Raw genomic sequence first — 26230 nt, 5'->3', positions numbered from 1 at the left:
TCCTCTTCATGGAAGTGTGTCTCTTGAAACAAAATATCATTAATACAAAACTTTTACTGAACTATAGTTTCTGTGAAGCAACACTTGCCCAAGAGCTACCTGGTAAGTGGAGCTTACAATCTGGCAAAAACAAAAAAAAGTAATAAGAATTTTGTGCTATAGTGAACTAATGACAGGGGTTCATGAAGAAATTATATCCAGGCCAACCCCTGAAAAATAAGTATAATTTTGCTGAAAATCCAGCACACAAAGAATGAATGGTCATTAAAAGCAGAGAGAAGCCTGAGCGCGGTGGCTCACACCTGTGTTCCCAGCACTTTGGGGGCTGAGGAGGGCAAATCATGAGGTCAGGAGTTCAAGACCAGCCTCCCCTCTCTACTAAAAATATAAAAAATTAGCCAGGTATAGTGGCGGGTGCCTGTAATCCCAGCTACTTGGGAGGCTGAGGCAGGAGGATCACTTGAACCCGAGGGGCAGAGGTTGCAATGAGCCGAGATTGCACCACTGCACTCCAGCCCAAGCAACAGAGTGAGGCTCTGCCTCAAAACAAATTAAAAAAAAAAAAAAGCAGAGAGAAACCTGGACTGACACTAATATTTGCAGATAAATTTTTAACATTGAAGGAATGCCCATTGAGTTATTTCTGTTTCTTCTGGAAAGTAGGAAGCAAGGTCTGCATCTGGCCAGATGATGAGACAGTGAAGGGGGAAGCGGGAGAAGAAAGGGAAGAGGGTAGAGGTACCTTGGGATAGGCAAAAAATTAATTAACAATATAGCAAATGCAACATTTAAGATCCACTTAGGACTACAGATTTACAGTGACACCAATTTAGACAGATCTGCGACTTTTTAGACCTGTCTAAGAAGAGAGAAGAGGAGCATTTAAATCAATCCAGCTTTCGGGGTTTTTTTTCAGGCTGGGGGAACTGAGAAACAAAGGGAAAAGACATATGGATCGCTGGCAAAGGAGCTGAAACGATGACCCTGTGGTCTCTGTTGTGGAAATAAGGAGAATAGAGGAGTGAAGGTGAAGCATATGGTTAAAGAACAGGTACCACTGAAGTCATGGAACTAGAAAAGTTTGTGATCAGAGAGTGAAGTCTAGGATTTTACAATTCTGGAGTAATTCAGAGAAATAAAATACAAAATTTAGGGTGTCACATGGATGTGGGTGGCTTAAACATATTGATGGAGTCAAGGCAGGAATGGAAAGGACAGTTGAAGCTAAGGTACTGACTGAGTCTTTACATGGACATTGAAGTCACTCAGAGTGAGGCCAGTTCTTGGAGAGAAGAGTGGAGTCAGGGAGCAGAGTCACAGGGAATGAGCCAGTGACTGATGGACAGATTGACAGAAGGCCAGAAGGCAGCCACAGGGAGAGTGGGTGACAGCATGTTTTAATCTCATGGAATACATCACAAAAAAGTATCAAGGAAGCTGGGCACGGTGGCTCATGCTTGTAATCCCAGCACTTTGGAAAGATGAGGCGGGTGGATCACCTGAGGTCAGGAGTTCAAGACCAGTCTGTATAACCTGGTGAAACCCCGTTTTTACTAAAAATACAAAAATTAGTAGGATATGGTAGTGGGTGCCCATAATTCCAGCTACTTGGGAGGCTGAGGCAGGAGAATTGCTCGAACCGGGAGACAGGGGTTGCAGTGAGCCAAGATCCCACCATTGCACTCCAGCCTGGGTGACTAACAGAAGCAAAACTCTGTCTCAAAAAAAGAAAAATTATTGAGGAACAATAGATGGGGCACCTCTTCCTCATCCACACATTCTACCAGAAAGGGCTAGAAAGGGCTGCAGGGGTAGCTCACGCATTTGGGAGAGAATCAGTTGAGGCACAGACAGAAAGTAGATTCTGGGAATAGAGATTAAGAATGTAGAGGAAATTGTTTAACATAGGAGAGATTCAAAGATTAGTTCAAGGCTCTGAGGAAGGAGAGGTGGAACGATGAGGTGGAAGAATGAGACAAGAGTAATAGCATCAGTGGGTAAAGAGCTGCTAACAAAAAGGCCAGAGAACAAAAGCAGAAATGACCGCAAGAGATGACGATTGTGCTCATCTCTCTGGGAGGAATAATCTGCATCTTCTCCTGAAGGCATCCTGACGTTAGAGATTACAGTAACATTGCTTTTGTGATCTAGCCCAAGGTGGGCACATGGTCAACTAAATCAGTCCTGGAGCACAAGTGAATAGGCCCTCCTGACTGGCAACAGCAAGGAATGGAATTCTTTGCTGAATTTCACCTAACTTTTTCACATACAGAATTGATCCTTTCCTAATGTGTATGGTAGATGATTCATCCTCAGACTGTAAGAAATTCCAACAAAATGTCAAATAATTGAATACTGCAGAGTTGACTGGTTACTATTTATTTATTTATTTATTTATTTATTTAGAGACGGAGCCTCACTCTGCCACCCAAGCTGGAGTGCAGTGGTGTGATCTCTGCTCACTGCAACATCTGGCCCCCAGGTTCAAGTGATTCTCCTGTCTCAGCCTCCTGAGTAGCTGGGATTACAGGCACAGGCCACCACGCTGGGCTAATTTTTGTATTTTTAGTAGAGAGGGGGTTTTACCATGTTGGTCAGGCTGGTCTCCAACTCCTGACCTCATGATCTGCCTGCCTCAGCCTCCCAAAGTGCTGAGATTACAGGCACGAGCCACCGCACCAGGTCGACTTGTTACTATTTCAGTGCATTGTAGAGTCTTGGAGTAATTGGTAAATCCTTGTCTTTTTTCTTTCTCTTTTTTATAACATTAAAAATAAAAACAACCCCAACAACAGGCAAACAGGACTGGATGGTAGAATTCAGTATATATTATATGCCCAATAATTGTTGTCCCCTTACAATAATAACAAGAAAGGGTTTGGGAGGAAACTTTGAGAGGTGGTGGATGTGTCAATGGCATTGATGGTAACGGCTTCACAGGAGTACACTTATTCCCAAACACATCAAATGGATACATGACATGAATGCAGCTTTTTACATGTCAATCATTCTTAACAAAGTGGCAAATCAATTAACTAGCTAACAGCGAACTCTTTGAAATCCTGGAAAATAAATAAATAAAGTAGGTAATGGTGATTTCATTCACTTAAACAACCAGCTAGACCCCTTCTGTTTACTCTTGAACTTTTTAAGCATTCCGAATTTGTTTCACTCTAGGTTTTGTTCTTTGTTTTTTGTTTTTTTTGAGACAGTCCCACTTTACTACTCAGGCAGGAGTGCAGTGGTGCCATCTTGGCTCACTGCAACCTCTGCCTCCTGAGTTCCAGTGATTCTCTTACCTCAGCCTCCCAAGTGGCTGGGATAACAGGCACACCCAGCCAATTTTTGTATTTTTAGTAGAGGTAGGGTTTCACCGTGTTCATCAGGCTGGTCTCAAACTCCTGGTTCCAAGCAATCCGCCCATCTCAACCTCCCAGCGTGCTGGAATTACAGGCATGAGCTACCATACCCAGCCGCTCCACTCTGTTTTTGATTTTGGGTGTTTGACTTTGCCCAAGTATGTCTAGTTTTTATTCAAATTACATTGCCATTTCTCTTTGTATCAGAAACTTATACATGAGACAAAGTGATATGTTTCAAATGAGTGTGGATAAATCAATTTAATTAGACTTGCTTTTTCATAATATATTCAATTTTTATAAAGTTTATAAAAATGTCTTGAGTTTAGGCCAGGGGCCGGCAAACTTTCTTGAAGACCCAGAGAGTAAACATTTTGCCTTTTATAGGCTACCCTGTCTCTGTCTCAGCTACTCAACTCTGCAATTGTACAAAAGTGAGTGTGGTCTCAGAATGGTTGTTTTCCAATAAAACTTTATTTACAAAAATGGATTTTGGGTTTAAGCTATAGAATCCGAGAGCATGTCAACTAACATTCTTGTTAAATTCAAATATTTTAATATTGACAACAATAAAGCTACAATTTTTTAGACGGTACATTATGTGCCAAGCACTTTAAAAGAATTTATTGTCTCATTTAATTTTCAAAATAGCTATAATAACAACAATTCAAGTTTATAGACTATAATGATGCAGTTTTTAAGGGAATAGCGTTATGTAATATTTTGAAAAGTTTATTTTAAAAATAGATCACAACAGGTCATGAGCTTTTAAAGAAGTAATTTTTTAAGTTGCTCATATTCCAGAATAAATTATTTAGAAAATCTAAAATAAACCACTTTACCCATTAGGAGCCAACTCACAGTCTAAAAATCACCCTTTAAGAATAAATTAAGCTGCTTAGCTTCTGTTGTGAAGCTGGGGACTTGTTTTGTTACTTTGGATTAATTAACCTAAATTTAGAATTAGTTAAGAAACAGGAAAAAGTTTACTTCTTTTCTAGCCTATGCATAAACAGAAAGAGGTGAAGTTTATTTTCCTCTGTAAGAATTTCAACTTTTCATTTTGGTCTAAGAGAATATATTATTATTATTGCACATAAAATCATATTTTATAATCATAATCACACATTAAAATATATATTCTTATTTTCTTAAAGAATAAAATAGCAATATTTTTCTTCTTATTATGTGTGAATGTATGTGTATCCATTTAGGCTGTACATTTAAAAAAATTTATCAGCACACTGCATTGTTTTGCATAGGAGATTAACAACTTTAACAAAATTCTTATTTTGAGAAATTCACCAGCAGATGGGAGAGATATAACAAAGAAAGAGAGGTCCTCAGAGAGGCCCGAAGTTAGCCGTGTGACCTCCTAGCCTTATCCCCAGCTTGTTCTCTGATTTCCTCTAGACCTATCTGAATGGGTAACTCAACCCTCCACCTCCTGGTGTTACATTTTAATGAGCACAGTAATGTTTTCTAAGGAAGCCAGAGGAGAGAGAGAAGTCCCAGGACTCTGTGCTACATACCCCACAGTAAATTAACTAAAACTCTCTCTCTCTCTCTCTCTCTCTCTCTCTCTCTCTCTCTCTCTCTCCCTCCCTCCCTCCCCCCCCCCAGTTCTGTCTATCCCTCCTACCCAGACTACTCCCATATCTCCCCAGCTTGTCATCAGCCAGGCAGGCTCTTCCCTGCTACTGATGCACAGAAATTCCACTCCACCCCCAGACTTGCATCTTCACTTGCTCTTTGTTCGGCAAAACAAAAATCTGTGCTATTAAGAGGACCTTGATCCATCAGAAAAAAAAAAAAAAGTGGCATCTACTGTTACTTAAGCCCTCTTAGTCCCTCACAGAAAATATTTCTTTTAAATACATTCATAGTTTCTCTGCAAAGATTTCATGTGGATATAAAATTCTTCATCTCATTCCAATTATAAAGACAGAGCAGAGAGGAAGGAGGACCTAGTATCCTTTCTTATATGGCAGTTGTGATGGGGAATCAGAGGTAAATACAGTAAAAAAGACATGGTCATAAATATGTGGCTATAGAGACCTCTTTCAACTCTTATGAGCTACAGTTCTGTGAGAATCTTAAGAGATTATCGGGATGAGTTTTATACCCAAAATTTGTAGCAATTACATGACTTACCAAATAAATTCTAGTGAATCTAAAAGAAGAAATTCAAAACAATTTCCAAGTCAATGTTTGCATCAACACATCATATCTATATGAGCAGTTTCAGTTGTCAAATCCATGTTTCCAATAGATCTAAAAAATCATTCTATATTGTGGTAGAGAAGTAAAATATGTATAAAGTTGTCTTGTCAGAGGGAATGAGTCATAAACTGCCAAGGGGCTAGCTCATTGAGAGAAGTTACAGCTTGAGAGAATGTTGTTTCTAAAACAGATTATTGATGAAGCAAAAGGTGCTGAAACTAAATTAATTTTGCATTAATAAGATTTGTGCAGGATTAGACTTATTCATGTCAGACGCCTATAATGTCAGAAGCAAGCATTAGCTTTTGTGTATTCATATGATGATTATACAGGATTCTTTTCCTATAGTTACTTATTTTTCCTTCTTTTTAAAATTTCTATCCTTTGAAAACCTGTGGCTTTCTTTACTTCCTTCGTAAATAGAAAATATTTCATAAATTCGACACATAGAGAAAATATTATAACCAATATTTGTGTGTCTATCACCCAGATTTTTTAAAAATTAATAGTTTTTCATGTTTGGGTAAGGTTTTTCATTCCAAAATAAAACATCATTAGTAGAGCAGAAGCTCCCTGTGTACCATTTCTTGATCTCCTCCTTCTCCCTAATCTACAGAGAACTATATTCATCATATCAATGCATGTTTTATAACGGTATGAAGTATTAATATGCCCCTTCTCTCTTTCACTCATCATGAAGTGGGAAAGCGATTCATGTCAACTTAAGCATGCATTTACTTGTTCTGAATATAATGGCACTGGGTAGTTCAATTGCTTCCAATTTTTTGCTGTTGAAAACAATGCTTCAGTAAAAATTCTCATTTGAGTTTCTATGCCACATTTGGGAGGGGTATTTCTAAATAAATACATAGACTTAAAATTGTGGATTTGTCAGATATGTTCACTTTCAACTTCGCTAAATATTGCTAAATTGAACTTCAGAGTGTTTGTATCAGTTTATATTCCTACCAGGATATATGAGCAGCTCTACTTCATGCTAATTTCTTTATGTTCAGGATTTTTAACTTTCTTACAATCTAATATAATCATTATAGTTTTAATATACATTTTCTTGGCTACCATAGAGATTTGATCTTTTTTCTCATATTCTGTGAGTCCTGTATTTCCTCTTCCATAATTTTACCTGTTTAATCTGTATCCTAATTGATTTTTCAGTTATCTGGTAACATGCAATGCAGACATCTCCCAGCCTTCAGCTTGTCTTTTAATTTTTATTTGCTGTCTGTTCTTCAATAGAAGTTATTGATTTTAACATTGTAAGATGTAGTCATCTTTAATTTTTGGTTCAGTGCTTTTTGTGTCTTATCTACACCAGAGTCGTTAAAGACATTCTCTTATGTTAAAGGCTAGAGTCTTAAAGTTGTGCTTTTTCAATTTTAGACTCCAATACATTTGGAATGAGATAAGCACTTTAATTTTTTCCCATGTATAAACAATTGTCCTTCAAAAATTCATTGAAAATTCATTCTTTCCTCACTCCTGTAGCGCCATGTCTGTCATATATCAGGTTTACACATGTGGACGGTTATGTTTCTGGACACCTCTGTCTGTGTCTGTGTCTATATGTCAAAGCTTAACTGATAAGATGTTGTCATACGTAACATCCTTTATAATAAAACTTGATCTCTATTAGGGCAAGCTCACTGATGTTGATACTCTTCTTCATATTTGATCTGTTCTTGGCCTTGCTATTCTTGTTCTACATTATGAATATTTAATTCATTTTACTAATGAGATTTTAAGGACACCTTCGTCCTTAAATGATGTTAAGGACATCTCTATTCAGTTACTCTAACCTTCCTTAGTGTTTTCCAATAATGCTTTGTAATTTTCTCCAGATGTCTTCCACATCTTTTATTAGATCCATGCCTACATATCCTACAGTTTCTTTTATGAATGAAATAATTTCAATTAAAATTATTGATATAGGAATAATATTAATTTTTGTCTATTGATCTCATTCGTAGCCAGCAACTTTACTACCATTTGTTTTTTGTGATTATCTATAGACTTGATTGGAATTTCTATATAGATAATCATATCATCTGAAATTAAGTTTTCGTCTTTCCTTGTATAATTATTATATCTCTGGTATTTTTCTTCTTTTATTGTCCTGGTGTGGGTCTCTAATAAAATATTGAATAGAGGTAGTGATAGTGGACGTGCTGGGCGTGTTTCTATCTTTTGACATGAATGCTTATGATTTCATCATTAATGTTGTTTGTAGGTTTTTATAGATGCCTTTTATCATGTTATTAAAGCTCACTTCTATTTCTAGATTGCCAAGAGCATTTCTCATGATGAATTAAGTGCCCAATGTTCTTCTACATATATTGTGCTGACTATACAGACTTTCCTTTTTAATTTCTTAGTGCAGTATATTAGAATAATAGATATTTTGATGCTAAAATTATTTTAGATTCCTGGGACGCTTGATTTTCTAGCACCACTTTTAATAAACAAATCCAATATCCTGCCATTGTAGTGAGGAATTTTTAATCATAAGGATAGTAGTTCTATGATTTTATTTTCTTTTACATTGCTAGTCTGATTTTGTTTGGGAAGTTATACTTCCTTTCACAAATGAAATGGACATATTTTCCTCCTTTTCTCTTTCTTCTGTGAAAGAGCAAATAAAGTCCCTCTGGAACACCATCTAGGCCTATTGTTTGCAGTGGGGTCCCTGGTGGAGAAAAGGAGAAGAGAGACCTTGATTAATGATTTATTTTATGGTTTGATTATTATGGTTTATCAATTTCATGGTTTATCGCTTGCTATTTATAGAGTTGTTAATTTTAATTAATGTCTCACATTTCCATAGTCAATTCTCTCAGGATTTTTATACTGTCTGCTGAAACTGAAGGTATCATCCTTTTTGCTGCCAATATTGTTTATGTATAACTTTCTTTTTATAGAAGTAAGTGACTTCTGATATTAACTACCTGAAGTTAGACCAAACTTCACAGCACAAGGGCACGGTCCTCCACAAGACTGCCCTAACTTGAGATACCAACTGTAAGCTCAGGGGGTTCCGGGGCCTCCATGACATATGATCAACAGACTAAAACCTCGGGGCTTTCTGCTAGCCTTCTCAAGTTTGATAATTGCTAGAATGACTCATAGAAATCAGGAAAGTGCTATACTTCTGACTACGTTTTTATTAAAGCAAAAAGGATACATTTCAAAGCCCGCCAAAAGAAGAGAAGCAGAGAGTAAGGTCTGGAAGGTCCTACCTGTGGAACTTCCTGTTTCCTTTCTTCATGGAGTGAGGACACATCAGCCTCTCAGCACATGGATGTGAAACAATATTCAGAGAGAGAATGCCAACAACCAGGGAAGCTTGCCTGAGCTTTGAGCTCAGGCTTCTGATTGGGTTTTCCTTAAGTAGGCGTGATTGATGGAACTATTGGCCACGTGTGCAAGGTTGGAGTTTCTGACATGGCCAGTGCTCATGAATCATCTCATTGCCATAAACGACCAGGGTCACCATAAGTAACAAAGATACCTATCAACTGGCAAATTCCAAGGATGTAGAGGCTACTTCCCAGGAATCTGAGACAAAAGCCAATCAAATTCTTCATTGTTGGTTCAAAGAACCCACTTTTAGTTTGGTTGATATTAACAGTTTCTAATGTATCTGAAATTATTGGTTCATTCCCAATATTTTGAACTAAGTCCCTTTATTTCTTTTTTTTTAATTTCTCCTATCACCTTTATTATTTTCTCCTTTTCATTTATCTCTTTGGTCATCTTAAACTTCTTTGAAAATTGTTTCTTACTGAGATTCTCTGGATGGAATGTAAATCATTATATTATAAAGATATATGCATGCATATATATGTTCATTGCAGCACTATTCACAATAACAAAGACATGGAATCAACCCAAATGCTTATCAATGATAGGCTGGGTAAAGCAAATGTGGTTCATATACACCATGAAATACTATGCAGCAATCAAAAGGAAAGAGATCATGTCCTTTGCAGGGACATGAATGGAGCTGGAAGCCATTACTCTCAGCAAACTAGCACAGGGACCGAAAATCAAACACCACATGTTCTCAATTATAAGTGGGAGCTCAAAAATGAGAACACATGGACACAGGGAGAGGAACAACACACACTGGGGCCTTTAAGGGGGCGGGGTTAGGGACAGCATCCGGATAAAAAGCTAACACATGTGGGGCTTAATACCTAGGTGATGGGTTGATACGTGCAGCAAACCACCATGGTACCCATTTACCTATATAACAAACCTGCATGTTCTGCACTTGTATCCTGGAACTTAAAATTTAATTTAATTTAATTTAAAAATAAAACAAAATAACTACATGATTGTGAAAAAAAATTGTTTGACAAAACTAATTTTATCGAGAGTAAATTAATATTCTAAACTTTAGAATTTTATTTTCTTTCTCATTAGATTTATTTGTGCCTTTTAAAATCTTGGCATGCTGCCTCATTTGGCTTGGGAAATTTTGTTATTTCTCTCTCCCTCCCTCTGTGATCAATTCTGCTCTCTTAGTGATATTACAGTTGTCTTTACTTTGATCTTGGGGCCCCCATATCCAGAGCCAGGTTTTTAAGTATCATTTGGAGGTTGCTGGCCCCTTGATATGGGTGATATTGCAGTTCTTGTCACCAGTCCATGAGAGATGTTGTTCTGATTTTTCAGATAAGCCGATTATTTCTCCTCTTGCCTCTGGAGGCTTGCAGCTTCCTGTAAGGTCTTAGCCTTGGGTAATAGGTCTCACTGTTCTTTGCTTAGCAGGGAAACCCAACCTAGTCCCTGTCTTTAAGCTATGAAGTTTCTTGTCTTTGTCTAAGGTGCCTTAGTCTCCTCACCCTTTGGGTCCAACATTGCCTGCTTCTTGACCTAGCATATGTTTCTCTGGCATTTATGCTCAACAAAGAAGTTAACCTCGTTTAGAAATCCTTACTGGTTTTTTTTCTTTGATAATAGTGTGTTTGAACAAGAAGGGGTTTCATAAATCATGAATTCATTTTGCCATCTTGCAGGGAGTCTTCTTTTCTAGAAAAGTGATTTCTGCATTCCTCTAAAGACATTTAGTTTTATGATGTTTGTTAAAAGGAAGTCATTTATTTTAGTCTCAACAAAATCTGCCACCCATGTTTGAGTTCATTAATCACCGAGAAGTGACCAAATTAAGAAAGTAATCAATCTTGCTGTAGCAGCAGTCTTTGACATTATTGTTGAGTTTAATTTCATTTTCTAGGAAACTTCAAGTAAATAAGTTTCTTCTGACAATTACTTTTTGCAAGTGTTTCTAAAGGATTTGGACATTATCTTGTTAGGTAAAAATATAATACAATAATAACAATCTGCATTACTCAACCATCCATCTCAAAGTTTGCTCTTTATAGCATACTGATGTACACTATAAGCTAAGAGTAGGTGATTTACAGACACCTCCAGACTGATACAGGTAATCATTTTTTGGTGTTATCGAATCTGAATTTCATGTAAGAGAATGGGATTGCCTGGACTGAGTTTCTTGTGAGCTTTGTCCTGTAATTATCCTTTGTGATAAATATGCATTTTTTCTCATGATATCCGTCATGTCTCTTTGAAATTAGGAAATAGAGACCGCAACACAAATATTAATCAACATATTTCAAATATCTTTCCACATATGAGCAATGTCTCCACCATTTTATCTCACAGGCCTGCATGGCACAATCAGCTCTTATAATTAGTAACCTATAAATATTCATGCATTATTTATTGAGTTAAAATAAGCACAGCAATTTCCATTATTCCATTGATATTAAGAATGTCATTTTCATTCAGTTGTTTTTCTCCTTAGCTTCAGACACTTGGAAATCATCTTCTGATTTTACCTGCTAGCTTCAGACATCCAATTGCTAGTTCTTTTGGGAAAAAAAGCATTTTAAATTGATCTCTTAAACTTTTTACTCTAAAAAATTATCTGCTGACCTGACAGCAAATATAATAGTGTTGTTTTTAAATAATAACCCCTTTCAGTTTTAAATCTGCATTTTATTATTGATCATTTTCTTGAGGACAAGAAAGTTCATTATAGTATATATTAAATGTTGTATACAGTATCACAAAAGGAAAAATATTAGAATGTACATAATAAAATATAATGTTAAAAAATTCATAGAGCCTGCGTTTATGAGATTAAACTCTGCTATTGTTACCGGGAGAGGGTCCTGACTGCAAGTTGTCCGGGTTCTTGACGTTTTAAATAAAGAATTGGACAAAATGCACAGCAAAGCTAGGAAAGAACAAAGCAAGGAAAGCAGAAATTTCCTGAAAGTGAAAGTACACTCCACAGTGTGAGAGCTGGCCGAGTAGTGACCCAAGGGCCTGGGATACAGAATCTTCTCTGGTCCAAATACCCCCTAGATGCTTCCCATTGACCACTTGGTGTTTACTCCATGTAAATGAAATGGTGGCATGCAATTCATCTGACTGGTTGCTGTCTGCAACCAATCAGAGGCTGAGATGAAGTTACAAAGTTACACTCCTATGCAAGTTTCTGGTTGGGAAAAGCAACCAATCAGAGGTACTTTCAATTATCCCTCTGCTAGGTGAGGGTTTGCTAAGGGAGTAGCACCTGGTCCTTTTGTTACTTATGCATGAAAAATTAGGGTTTTTCTTTCAATTTAGTTCTAGGAAGTCAGCATGAAATGGCCTTATATTCCCTGCCTCCAAACCCTATTCCCCTGCCTCATTATGGTGACATGAAACCAGATATATCTGGTTGGTCACGCATTCTCAACAGGGAGTAAAATCCCCTTCCAAGGAGTAAAAATGTGCTCTTAGTTGGGGGGCTAGAAAATTCTCACTCTTTTATATAATGCAGAGGTTGCTATGCAAACCAAATAAAAAGTAGAGTACATAAACGAATATATAGTAAGTCAGAGGTCTCAAAACTCCGTGAATGGTGATTAAGAACAAAATCTCTAGAAGACTTCTTAGAAGATGTGATTTTAAAAAATGGGAACCACTGCTTTGGGGTATTTGTAAAAAGAAAGAAATATTTCTCTTCTTTTCTATGCATTGTTTCTAAGTTTTCTTAAAGTAATGCAAAAAAATGAAAAGTTTATTATAGTCTTACAAATTTTGCCTTAACTCTTAAAAAGTTAAGTTTTAACTTATAGGTACTCACAAATGGTGGAATGCACTGCAGAATACGAAGCAGAAGAAGGGTCCCAGTGAGTCCTTCTTGGTGCAGGAGCTGCAGACTGAGGGGGCCAAGGCAGTGGAGGGCTGTCAGGCTAAGAGTGATATATGCTTTGGATTTGCAGAAAGCCCCCAGATGGGACACTTGCTCAGGTGACTTTGGTGGGAGCCCTGCAGGCAACTAGGTTCTGCAGAGAGCCCAGTTGCCTTCTCCCTTTTAGATGGCTCCCAGCATGCCCCTAGTGAATTTCACCCTTTCCAGCTACCACCAAGGTTGAGTTTACTGAAATAATCTGGAGCTGCACATTGAGAATTAGTTCCTAGAACTTGCCTCCACTGCTTCTATTTTGGTTCTTCTGAATTATTATATTCCCCTGGATTTAAATCCTATACCAAACCCCATGACCTACACTGAAATAACTAGTGACCATTTAAACTAATTTGATTTTCCTCATCACCTTCTTTAAATCCTAACATAGTTCTTCTCTATGGCAGGAAAACCCATACTTTCAAGTAAGTTAGGCATATTTTTATGTGCATTGTTTTTCAGTAAAATGTTACCTATCACTTTGGCATTAATATTTCAGAGAGCTAGAGTGTTGACTTGTAAAAGTTAACAATGTTCAAAGTAAGGCATTTGATTTCAAGAGAATCTGGAATCAGGAAATCTAATAGGAAAATCAGTGAAAATATAGATATTTAAACATAATAGTTTGCTAAATCTTTTTGTTGTTGTTGTTGTTGTTGTTTTTTTTTTTTTTTTTTTTTTTTTTTTTTTTTTTTTTTTGAGACGGAGTTTCGCTCTTGTTACCCAGGCTGGAGTGCAATGGCACGATCTCGGCTCACTGCAACCTCCGCCTCCTGGGTTCAGGCAGTTCTCCTGCCTCAGCCTCCTGAGTAGCTGGGATTACAGGCACACGCCACCATGCCCAGCTAATTTTTTGTAGTTTTAATAGAGACGGGGTTTCACCATGTTGACCAGGATGGTCTCGATCTCTTGACCTCGTGATCCACCCGCCTCGGCCTCCCAAAGTGCTGGGATTACAAGCGTGAGCCACCGCGCCCGGCCTAGTTTGCTAAATCTTATAGTGCCTATTAGTGTCTTTCAAAAGTATATCGTTTTCCCACAGAGAAAATCTTAATGCAAACAGATCCAGCTGCATATTTTACGATAAATTATGCTCATTTAAACAGTTCATTCCATCTGTCCTTTTGATAAATCCAGTTAGTAAAGTGATTAATTGTATTTATACATAATTAGACAATCTATTAGAATATCTTTCAGGCATTTATTAGTAGTGTTCTTAAAGAAAAAACACTTTGAAATGGATCATCACTTTTTTTTTTTTTTTTTTTTTTGGAATGAAAGCCTTAGTCCAAAAATACAGGTGAAGGGAGAGAAGATGTCATGGGTGCCTATTACTGCTTCCGCTGCTAATGCAGCAACAAGGTCAGGCATGTGGGTGAGACCTTCATTACATCTCATTTTCAGTTTTGCCTGAGATTCCCTAGTATCTACAGGAGAGAGAACAGTTTCAGGTCTTCCCTATATCATTGCAAGGTCAGAACTAAGAAGCCTGTGCTAGAGAGGAACTACCTCTGGCAGGACTTGCAGCAAAGTCTGAATCCTCTGGTCCCCTGAGGCCATTGCTCAGGGCAGACAGCATTTCATTTCCTACAGAGGAGCTGAACCTGCCTGCCTGCTGCCTGTGGTCCAGCAGCAGTCCACAGAATCCTGTGAATCTCAATGGGCCATGAAGGGAACCTCACTAGAGACTGAACTACTCCAGGCAGAGAAGAGAGTCAATAAATGACTCTACTAGTCCCTGGGAAATCCTGTATTTTAAACTTGGTCAACTATTTGCTTATTTCTTTCCCCCATCATTAATGTGGCTTCAGACGTTCAGCAAAGGAGCTACGGCTTTTCAGGTATTTCACCTCCATAAACTATGGTGCCCTCTACTACCCCTCATTTGCCATGGATTAAGATAGCATAAAAGACAAATGGCAATTACATCAAAAACATATATCCATGGTGAAGGAAAGAAAAGTTAATTCCCACACAAAGGGAGGACCCAGAAACTAAGGATGAAACTCAGAGGATCAAAACAAATGTCTAGTATGGGGATTTCCCAAGCAAGTAGAATTGACAGGAGAGAGAATCGTTTGTTGCTGTTGTTGTTTTAATGTCTCAAGGAAAAGTAAGTAGGGCACAAAGTAAAATTTCTGTAGCTTCAAATAAAAATGTCCAAAAAATGGGCTTAAAAAGGACTTAGTCATTGAGAGCTAGTTTTTAATGTGGGGATGATGTGGGGAAAAATCACTCAAAAAGTGGTAGAGATAATAATAGTAAGGGCAAAGTAAAATACCCTACCACACAGGTATGAATAGTAGGAGTCCCTGAAGAAAAAGAGGGAACAGATAGAAGAAACGTTATCATAAACAACAGAAGAAAGCTTTCCTAAATGAAAGGAAACCGTAAGTCTGCAGACTGAAAGAGCTCATTAAATTTTAGCAAGATTAAATGAAAATAGATTCTTACTCATGTCCTGGCGACCTTCCTTGGCTGCGAGCATAAAGAAAAAACCTCTTTCCGCCTCTGAACAGGCATAAGTAACCTGAAAAAGTAAGATAAATGTACTGTGTAATGGATGACTCATCTACAATATTGGAAAATAGGAGGTAGTGAATCAATATACACGGACTACAGAGAACAGAACTGCAACTCAAAAATCTGTACACAGACAAAATATTCATCTGTCATTGTATATGATAGTGACAAAAATTCATACTCTGACAAATATATGACATAATTTAGAATAAATTATAGTTGTGAACTTCAATTTCAATGTTTCTTTGTTTCTCTAGGTGGCTTTTACAGTACTTTTTGATTTGGAAGCACTTCTGAAGATATGGTGTTTGGGATTTACTGGATATATTAGCTCATCTCTCCATAAATTCGAACTACTACTTGTAATTGGAACTACTCTTCACGTATATCCAGATCTTTACCATTCACAATTCACATACTTTCAGGTAATATATATAATGCCTATTTGTCTTTAGAAATTTTATTTCCAGAGTAAATACCTCTCCCATTATTTTAACAATCACACAGAATTATATATAATATATATATGGTAAGTATGAACTTGAGAGAGGCACAATGACATTTTAAATATTAGAAATAGTGCATTCACAAATTGTAACAATTGCTTTTTAAAACTACTGAAAATTCTCAGGAACAATGTAGATATTTTACTTACTTTTCCTAAATTAGCAGTATATGGATACACATATTTTTACATATGGATAATGTATACCCATACTTACGTATCAAATTTTAAACTACATAAGATGGTGGCACAAACTTTAAAGAGCAGGAAACATTAATTTAATCCCAAGTGTATATCTTCCTTGCCAATAAGCCTGGGTGTTTGCTCAACAATGATTTGCCATGAAAATATTAAAGGTTTATAAAACTTACCTTTACAGATTATAATCAGTCATACAGTATTATTTGTAAATGCCTGTTACTTTCTTTGTGATGGTTAAATAATGTCACTTAAAATTCTTATTTAATTTATAATAATTGGATATATTTTTTCAATGTGGTATATTGAATCACATTGCTTTCTAATTATGCAACAAACAGTAGTTACGTTCCTTGTAATTATTGAATATAGCAACATTCTCATTGTCCTGGTAAATACTTAGTCAAAATGATAAAATAGGTATACATGGTATTCTAGTCAAAAGCACCTCAAATATAGTTATTTTCCTGATTCAAACTTGGTCATTTATATAATTTATAACAGAAACACCTGAATGTGCATTGACTGTTTTATAAATAGATATTGTTAAATAGTTGGGAAATAAAGTGACAGTAGAATTTTAAAGAAGTAATTGTGAGAAACAGGACTCTCACCCCATAGGAAACAGAACATTCATGGCAACTTCATTGATTTTATTTATTAGTAATTCCAAAGTATTATTTTCAGAACAATATTCACTTTAGCTGCCAGATCACATGTCACTAGACACTTTTAGCACCCGGGGGAAAGGACATGCAAATATAATTCACAAAAAGTAAAAAGCAAAACCCCCCATAAACCCAGGCAAAAAGTTGAGCCCTTGTAATCACAGCTAAGCATATTGAAACCACAGAGGGTTTTCATGGTTCAAGCGCTCACTTCCCTCAGCATCTGTGGTTGTAAATCTCTCTTCATTTGCTGAGTTATATCCTGAAGCTTGGCTATCATAAGTGACACAGCTGGGGCAAGAGATATACATGTTTAAAATCCTTGATACCAAATGTGCTTTCCAAACATCCATGTGATTATATGCTCTTGTGCACTGCTATCTAGATTCACAAAGTGGTCATGGCCATTGAGTGCCTACCTTAGGGCATCATTGCACATAATTGGAGAGAATATGCTTTAGATCAAAACGAGATACCTTTTTTACAAAGCTATTAAAGTAACTAACCCAATAAAGAAAATTGGTGTTGCCTATTTCAGCACAGGTACAGTATAAAATATATTGAGGGCCTTAATATTGCTATGGCCTCGGACATAACATTTTTCAGTAAAAAGTTGGAAAAGATCAAAATTTTGTGTGCAAAATATTTATTATAGAATGGCTATTGAGAGAAAAAATGGAAACTATTTCAATAACATTGGAGGAATAGATTAATAAATCATAACAGATTTTACCATAAAATTATACTTATGAGTTTTTTATAACTTAGAAATATGACTGTTTTATTTAAATGATAAACAGTATACATTACATACATAACTACATATATGTATACATTCATTATATATGTATGTAAAATACCTATAAAATGGAAGAAAATGAGTAGAGAGAAATCAACTTATTACAAATTATTAATCATCTCTAGTTTCCTACTCTGGTCATTATATCTGATTTTTTTTCCTACTAGTCTGTTTTTTACAAAATATCTAAAATTAGCCTGTAAGACTATAAACATTTTATAGATAGATAATTGATTGATTGATTGATCGATTGGAAGTTAAATCATAGTGAAGTTTGCAATTTCAGATTATTCTGTAATTGGTTCTGTTTAATTTATGTTAATGATTAAATGGTTTTCATTTGTATCTCTCTATACATGGCCATATTTATCTTTTTCTAATGTATTAATAATGAAAAACAATGATGTTAATTAATTTGTAGCTAAAAGGTGAACCTCTTGAGAAACTTAGGTGTCACAAGGATTTTTGCAAATTTGAGTGTGGAGACCCCACTGTAGCAGACAGTGGCTCTTTATATAAGGGCCCACACTGGTCTCCCCATTGGTCCTCACACTTCTCATTTCAATCAACCATGCTTTACTGTGTTGGCAACAAGTCCCTCCTTAGACAACTTCATATTTCTCACATTTATTTTATTTTTAACTTATTTATTATACTTTAAGTTCTGGGGTACATGTGCAGAACGTGCAGCTTTGTTGCATAGATATACACGTGCCATGGTGGTTTGCTGCATCCATCACCACGTCATCTACATTAAGTATTTCTCCTAATGCTATCCCTCCCCAATCCCCCCACCCCCAGCAGACCCCAGTGTGGGTATGTGATATTCCCCTCTCTGTGTCCATGTGTTCTCATTGTTCAACTCCCACTTATGAGTGAGAACATGCTGTGTCCGGTTTTCTATACCTGTGTTAGTTTGCTGAGAATGATGGTTTCCAGCTTCATCCATGTTCCTGCAACGGACATGAACTCATCATTTTTTATGGCTGCATAGTATTCCATGGTGTATATGTGCCACATTTTCTCCCATCAAAAAGTGGGTGAAGGATATGAAAAGACACTTTTCAAAAGAAGACATTTATGCAGCCAACAAACATATGAAAAAAATTTCATCATCACTGGTCATTAGAGAAATGCCAATCAAAACCACTTTGAGATACCATCTCACGCCAGTTACAATGACAATCATTAAAAAAATCAGGAGACAACAGATGCCAGAGAGGATTCAAAGAAATAGGAATGCTTTCTCACATTTAAATAAAGTTTAGTACAAAGTAGCTTCCTTTCAAATATTAGTTATCTGTTAGACTAATTACTGATGTTGTTTATGTATTTATTCAAGTGATATTTACTGAGCTTCTACTCTGTGTCAGCCACTGTTCCAGATACTGAAGATGGAGCAGCGAGCAAAGCAGAAAGGCTTTCCATTTTATTAAGCTTAAATTCTAAAGGGCAAACAGTTCACAAAGAAGTACACAACGGAATGTAGAGTACAAGTGCTGGAAACGTCTTCAGGAAGAAGTGTGCAGGGTAAAAAGAATAGAGATTGTGCAGTAGGGTGCTATTGTAGATTAGTTGTTCATAGAAGCCCTCTCTGAAGAGGTGAGGTTTGCACAGAGACTGAATGAAATGAAGGAGCAAACCTTAAGGCTATCCGAGGGGAAGCATTCCGGGTCGGTCGAGAGAATCACATTGCACGTGTCCTGAGGTGGGTGCCTGATTGATGTGTTCAAGACCACATACCTAGTAAGTGATGGAGGCGAAACTTCTTCCCAAAACCTTGAATTTCAGAGTTTATATTCCTAACTATGCAGTTTCTACAGCATCTCACTACAAATCAACAGTGATTTTTAAGAGAAGGACTCAGAAATGTGACCAGGAAAATGTGTTTTGGAGACAACCACAAAATGTTCTGAAGAGCTTATCTTTGAGAGTATGGTTTACTTTATGTCATATCTATGGGAACACAAAATCAAAAAGCTTCATAGGGTAGATAGAATGAAAGGCCTACTGATCCCTGAATAAATGAAAAGGCACAATTAGACTCACCGATGAGGATTTTCCTTTCTAGGAATTCAGGTTTAACCCTTTGAAAATGCTGATCAAATCACCAATGTGGAAGTTGTATTAAATAGTTCCACTTTTTTCAAGCTAATGAAATATTAGTTCATTAAAATTGCACAGATGTGCAGAGGCTGTTTTTATTAGAATTTGGGATGGGCTTCAAAATCAATCTTTCAGTTATGATTTTAATACAACTCAGGAATACTACTGAAATTTGATCTCTGAGCTGGTAATTGATCCTGTAAACTTGTCTAGATTCAGCCATTTACAGTTAGGTACTGAATTATTTATGTCTGAGAATAGACAAATCTGATAAAAAATGTGAAATCTTTCCAGATTATTATTCTGGATATTAATATAAATGTTAATACTTTAATAGTTTGTATGATAAAGTCTGTTTGCTTCTTCTTTATAAAGATTATCTGAGAGCAATTTGTTCTGATTTAGAAATGTATGTTAAGAATTACAGCAGGATAAACTGGTAGCTTCACCCTGTAGTATGATGCTTAATCTGAACAACATAATTTCCGACATGCATTTTTTTCTTTACATATTATGTTAAAAATTTCAAATTAGCATGAAGGAAATGGGCATTTCACAACTTTAGTCATTTTTTTCAATTGTTTTACTTGTGTGCTATAAACCATATCATTTACATTCTGCAGACAATAGGAATAATAAGACTGACCATTGATATTTCCTATTAAATCAAAGTAAATGCAGTAAATGTGATTTCAGGTATGGCAAAATTCAGAGGCTAATATGACATCGTGGGGGTCAGTCTGTCTTCACCTGCCTTTATTCTGTTGGTGTTTTCTTGTCATTCTTTTTTTTCCTTTTTGAGAAGGAGTATTGCTCTGGGACTCAAGCTGGAGTGCAGTGGCATGATCTCAGCTCACTGCAACCTCCACCTCCTGGGTTCAAGTGAGTCTCCTGCCACAGCCTCCAAAATAGATGGTACTACAGGCGCATGCCACCATGCCCAGCTAATTTTTTGCATTTTTAGTAGAGACGGGGTTTCACCGTGTTAGCCAGGGTGACCTTGATCTCCTGACCTTGTGATCTGCCTGCCTTGGCCTCCCAAAGTGCTGAGATTACAGTCATGAGCCACCGCACCCAGCCTGTTGGTGTCATTCTTAAGCTGGCTTTCTCCGTGTGGAGGCAAAGGTGGCTCCCAGGAGCTTATGGTTTGCATGACTCTTACGGCAGGTGCCCTTTAGGGATTAAAAAATAGAACATTTCTTATTAAAGACATCCAGTAAAAGCCCCGAGGATGACTCAGATGATTGTGAATACTCTGGCCAGACCTGGATCATGAGGGGTAGGGAGTCCCTCTTGCACTTCTGTACTAAGAGTGGGGTAGGAATGATTTGCCAAAGGAAAATCATGCAGAGTTGAAGCTAGAGGCACTGGAAAGCCAAAGACAAATATGTTATTTTACACATGTAAAAATTAAAATCTAGTTTTTAAAATGCATTTTCTGTTTCTTACTGTATTGCAAACACACTATTCATCTTTCACAGACAACGCAATCTCTTACTGACATCAAATAATCTTGACCAATCATTGTATAAACTATATTTCATTTATGCCAAGAATGCAATTTTCTTAATATATCTGAATTTCAGGGTCGTTACAATCAGTGGTGTGTTATACTTTAATTGGCAGCATTTTTTCTTTCTTAGAGCTATATATAAAATTCATGACATCTTAGACTTAATGCAAAGTTGAATTTTTCACACTATATACTTCAGCTTTTAATAATATACCAATTTATACATATTAATCATAGAAATATGTCTTTGAAAGCTGTGTATTGGTGTTATACTCTGTTTGTAATAGTAGCCATTGAATTGTATTTGTCCAACACAAAGTTTGGCACATAGTAATCAATCAATATTTGTTAAACAAATGAGTGAATAGATTTGTAATTAATTACATGTTTTTTTGCAAATGTATGTATGCAAAACATCTACATGTAGCTGCATATATTTAAATGTATATTTGTGTGTAGTATATACATTGTATATACATTGTCATGCATCACTTAACAGCAAAGATACGTTCTAAGATATGCAATGTTAGGCAATTTTGTTGTGCAATTATAGAGTTTACTTACACAAACCTAGATGTATACCCTACTATATACCTAGGCTATATGGTATGGCCTATTGCTCCTAGGCTACAAACCTGTACAGGGTACGGCTTCATTGAATACTGTAGGCAATTGTCGTGCAATGGTATTTGTGTATCTAAACATAGATAAATATAGAAAAGGAACAGTCTCAGAGGACCCCCATCCTATATGTGGCCCATACTTGACTCAAAAGTCATTATGCAATGCATAACTAAAATATATGTAAATATATACACACACATATATGTATAGAATAGTGAAGTGCATATAACAAAGAATCCAAAAATACGAAGCTTACATAAGACAGAATTTTGTTTCTCAGCAGCAGTTGGTGGGTATGCAGGAAAAGCACGTGGCTGTGCCCCTCATGATCACCCAGCCTGCTGGCTTGGACAACACCTGTTATACTCTACGCAGGCCTTCTATTTCTGGTCCAAAGGGGCTACTCTATTTGTTTCCATTTCCAGGCAAGAGGATGGTATTTTAAAAAGGATCCAGGGAAGGTTTAACTTAATGCATTGAAACTTAGGTGAATCATATCCTCTCACATTCCGTAGGTCTGAACCCAGTCCACTTGAGATACCCAGCTGCAAGGGAGACTGTCATGTGTAGGCTGTAACCCAGGCAGTCACTTGCGAGGTTAAAGTCTGGAAAGTTCTTTTTTTAAAGGAAGAAGGAGAAAATGGATATTGGGGTGGTAATCTCAGTAAGAAGTAAAGATTCTTGACAAAAGTTTGCTTCTTTTTCCATTTCCTTATGATTTTCTAATAATACCTAGAAACATATTTTATGAGGCAATGAATATAACTAATACAGGTTGAGTATCTGTATCCCAAATGCTTGGGACCAGAAGTGTTTTGGCTTTCAATGTTTGTCAGATTTTGGAATATTTGTATATATATATATGCATAAGAAATATCCTGGGAATGGGACCCACGTCTAAATACAAAACTTGTTTATGTTTTATAAACACCTCAAATACATTCCCTGGAGGTAGTTGTATACAATATTCTTAATAGTTTTTTATGCATGAAACAAAGTTTGTATACATTGAAACATCATAAAAACAAAGGTGTCGGGTGTAGAATTTTTCACTTGTGGCCTCATATCAGCGCTCAAAAAGCTTCAAATTTTGGAGCATTTTGTGTTTTGAATTTTCAGATTAGGAATGCTCAACTTGTATTGAATTAAAGGATTCCTTGCATATTTGAACATTAGAGAAATATTAATTTTATTTCAACAATGTGTACTAGTTAATATTTTGTGCAGCTATATAACATATTAAAACAGTTAAAACAGTTCATCCATTCATTTGAGATTTATTGAGTTCTTTTTACATGGCAGGCACTGAGCTAGACCAATAACTTGGTTACTATATTATTTTTAGTCACTAGATGTCCAAATGGAGAGGTATGATTTTTATAAAGCACTATAAAAATGACATTTTAGTATGAACATATTTAAGATTCAGTGTCAATAAATGATCATTGTGTAAATAAATGTTTCTCTCTCCCATGATAGGTTCTCCGAGTAGTTCGGCTGATTAAGATTTCACCTGCATTAGAAGACTTTGTGTACAAGATATTCGGACCTGGAAAAAAGCTTGGGAGTTTGGTCGTATTTACTGCCAGCCTCTTGATTGTTATGTCAGCAATTAGTTTGCAGATGTTCTGCTTTGTCGAAGAACTGGACAGATTTACAACGTTTCCAAGGGTAAGAATTTTAAAAATGCAGTAAGTTAAATCCATTGTTCTTATTTTAGTAATAATGATTAACATCAAAGTAATTTCACTTTAGCAGTAGCTCAGAAGTATTGTCCTATTTTTGATAACTTGGGATAATTAGATTTTAATATTTAAAATTGTCTTTTCAGCAGGGTGCAGATGTTTGAGCCCATTTGCAGCATTATCAGATTATATATCAATTCTAAAATTCTGGAAATAATCAAATAGAGTTAGATACTGAAACCTGAAAGCCAGGATTCTTAGCACCTATAAGTTAAAATACATAATTTTAAAATGAAGTTTGCATTTTTGTGTTCAAGAGAGTTAATATTTTAATGTTTTATAGTTTACATATTTTTATGTTGGGCAAAATCTAGAAGGAAGCTTTTGATTTTCAATAAAGTAAAATTCATTGGTTCTTCAGACTTGAAATGTCTTTCAGCTTTCTCATTAGAATTCACTTAGGCTAAAAAGGAAGTTAGAAATCAAGTGATCCATAAACAAAACTTATGTAGGAGCTAACAGCTCCTAACCAGAAGGACCTTGAAATTTAACTCCATGTGGACTTAGAAGAATAAAAAAATACAATGACCAAGACAGAGAATGTATATATTTTTACCCTAAGTTAAAATAGTAAGGCCAATTATATGGTATATTAGTCCATTCTCACACTGCTGATAAAGACATACATGAAGAAATTGTGTAATTTGTAAAGAAAAAGAGGTTTAATGGACTCAACATTCCACGTGGCTGGGGAGGTCTCACAATCATGGTGGAAGGCAAAAGGCACATCTTACTTGGTGGCATGCAGGAGAGAATAAGAACCAAGCGAAAGGGGAAACCTCTTATTAAACCATCAGATCTCATGAGACGTATTCACTACCAGGAGATCAGTATGGGGGAAGCCACCCCCATGATTCAATTATCTCCCACTTGGTTCCTTCCACAACACATGGAAATTATGGGAGCTATAATTCAAGATGACATTTGGGTGGGGACATAGCCAAACCACATCATATGAAAACAATAATATTGGGGTGAAAACAGCATATCTTTTTAAAATTAAGCTTTGACAGCAAAAGGGTCTATATTTTTAATAGATAGCTTAGCTTTACTCTAGGGATTTTTCTTTTAATCCTGTGCTAAATTTACTATTTGAGCTACCAGTGTTGGAATTCATTCCTTTATAATGCAAATTCTTCATTCATGTGCTGCCAACCATTTGTCCACTGTCAGGCTGTGGGTACTGCCTTCTCCCACCTCTGCAGGAACCTTTGCCATCATCCTCCTCATCACTCACCTCCAAACTCACCATCTACTTGCCTTCTCTCATCAGCATTTGAACAGTGTATGTAAATGCACCTGAAAGCAATAACTCAAGCAAACCCTGAGAATGACCCTTCTTGACAGACACATCTGAATGTGTGTTTTGAGCTAGGGAATCTGGGAATGACCTTTAAAGACTCTCTAAAGTGTCTGGTCATTTAGGCGATCATGGGGACATCCGTTCTTAAGGAATTCTCAGTTGAGGGGAGGAACCAGTAGGTGAGCACAGGGCACCACAGGCCTTGATGAAGGCAGACACCAGGTGCTCTGGGGACCCAGAGGCAAGACCCATTCCCAGGCACAGGAAAGTCCAGGAAGGCTTGTAGGAACAGGTGGCTCCAACAGCTACATGTAACCAAAGGAAATGCAAGGGAACAGATTCCTGTCACAGTGACAGCATGTACTAAATGTCTGAGGTGAGCAAATTTTTGTTCCAGAACTTAGAGAGCAAGAACCATCAAGAGTAAGAGGAGGATAGAAAGCCAAGGAGCTTTGAAGTCAGTTGAAAGTGTGATCGTGTTTGTCATACCAAACTCCTGTCAACTCCAGTAGGGAAGGTACCAGGTGCAAGAGATTGAAGAAGAGACCCAGAGCCAGCAGACTAGACTAGGCTTACCTACAGGGGAGGGAGTCCAGTGGTGGCTGGCTGGGCAGGAGAACTGGAACTGCTTATAAAAAGCATGCAATTAACATAGCATTTTTACTTATCACACTCCCCCCATCAACCTCCACCTGGAAATTTTAATTCATCCCAGGCTCGGGGCCTCAATTCCCTATATAGTCAGTGTTCCACGGGGTGAGATGGGGGCTCAGATGTTCCTCATAGACAAGGAGCCAATCTCCACGTTGGCCACGCCCAGATTCCCTAGCTCAGAACACACATTCAGGTGTGTCTGACAAGAAGGGTCATTCTTGGGGTATGCTTGAGTTATTGCTTTCAGGTGCACTTACTGTTTAAATGCTGATGAGCGAGGGCAAGTAGATGGTGAGGCTGGAGATGAGTGAGATGAGGAGGATGATGGCAAAGGTTCCTGCAGAGGTGGGGAAAGGCAGTACCCACATCCTGAGGACAAAGATCAGCCTTAGACAAGTGTTGAGCTGCCAGGTGTCAAGGTGTGCCTCAGCACAGCAAGCCAAGCTGAAAGTTACAATCAAGTCTGTCTTCCCCCACTGCCATAGTGCAGGCAGGAGGCAAAGGTAGGCACAGCTCTCCAGTTCTTCAGCATACGGAGGTGTTGGTTAAGGGTTGGGTGGATCAGCACACGTAGGGGAGGGAGGTCTCTTTTCCTTGATAAACAGTCCTGAACAAAAGTCTCCAGCCACTCCTGCACCCAGGGAGGGGAAGCATAAGGAAGGAAGGGATAGGAGTAGAAAGGAATGGAGCCAGCATTGAGGAAAGTGCCTCAGCTGGGCCCTGATCAG

At 37.1% G+C, this 26230-nt stretch overlaps 1 protein-coding gene across 8 annotated transcripts in view; it reads left to right on the top strand.

Annotated features, from left to right (window-relative positions):
• NALCN (sodium leak channel, non-selective) overlaps positions 1-26230 on the top strand; it is a 368748-nt gene that overhangs the window by 160809 nt on the left and 181709 nt on the right. For all 8 annotated transcript variants that reach the window (XM_032246166.1, XM_032246167.1, XM_032246168.1 and 5 more), the window contains 2 exons: positions 15645-15812; positions 23280-23471. In XM_032246166.1, coding sequence (XP_032102057.1) covers positions 15645-15812; positions 23280-23471 — 360 coding nt within the window. The remainder of the gene's footprint in view (positions 1-15644; positions 15813-23279; positions 23472-26230) is intronic.

This window comes from Sapajus apella, unplaced genomic scaffold (genome assembly GCF_009761245.1).
Source record: "Sapajus apella isolate SASKATOON/1434 unplaced genomic scaffold, GSC_monkey_1.0 scaffold60, whole genome shotgun sequence".
Taxonomy (NCBI): Eukaryota; Metazoa; Chordata; class Mammalia; order Primates; family Cebidae; genus Sapajus; species Sapajus apella.
This window is presented reverse-complemented; position numbering and strand designations above follow the sequence as displayed.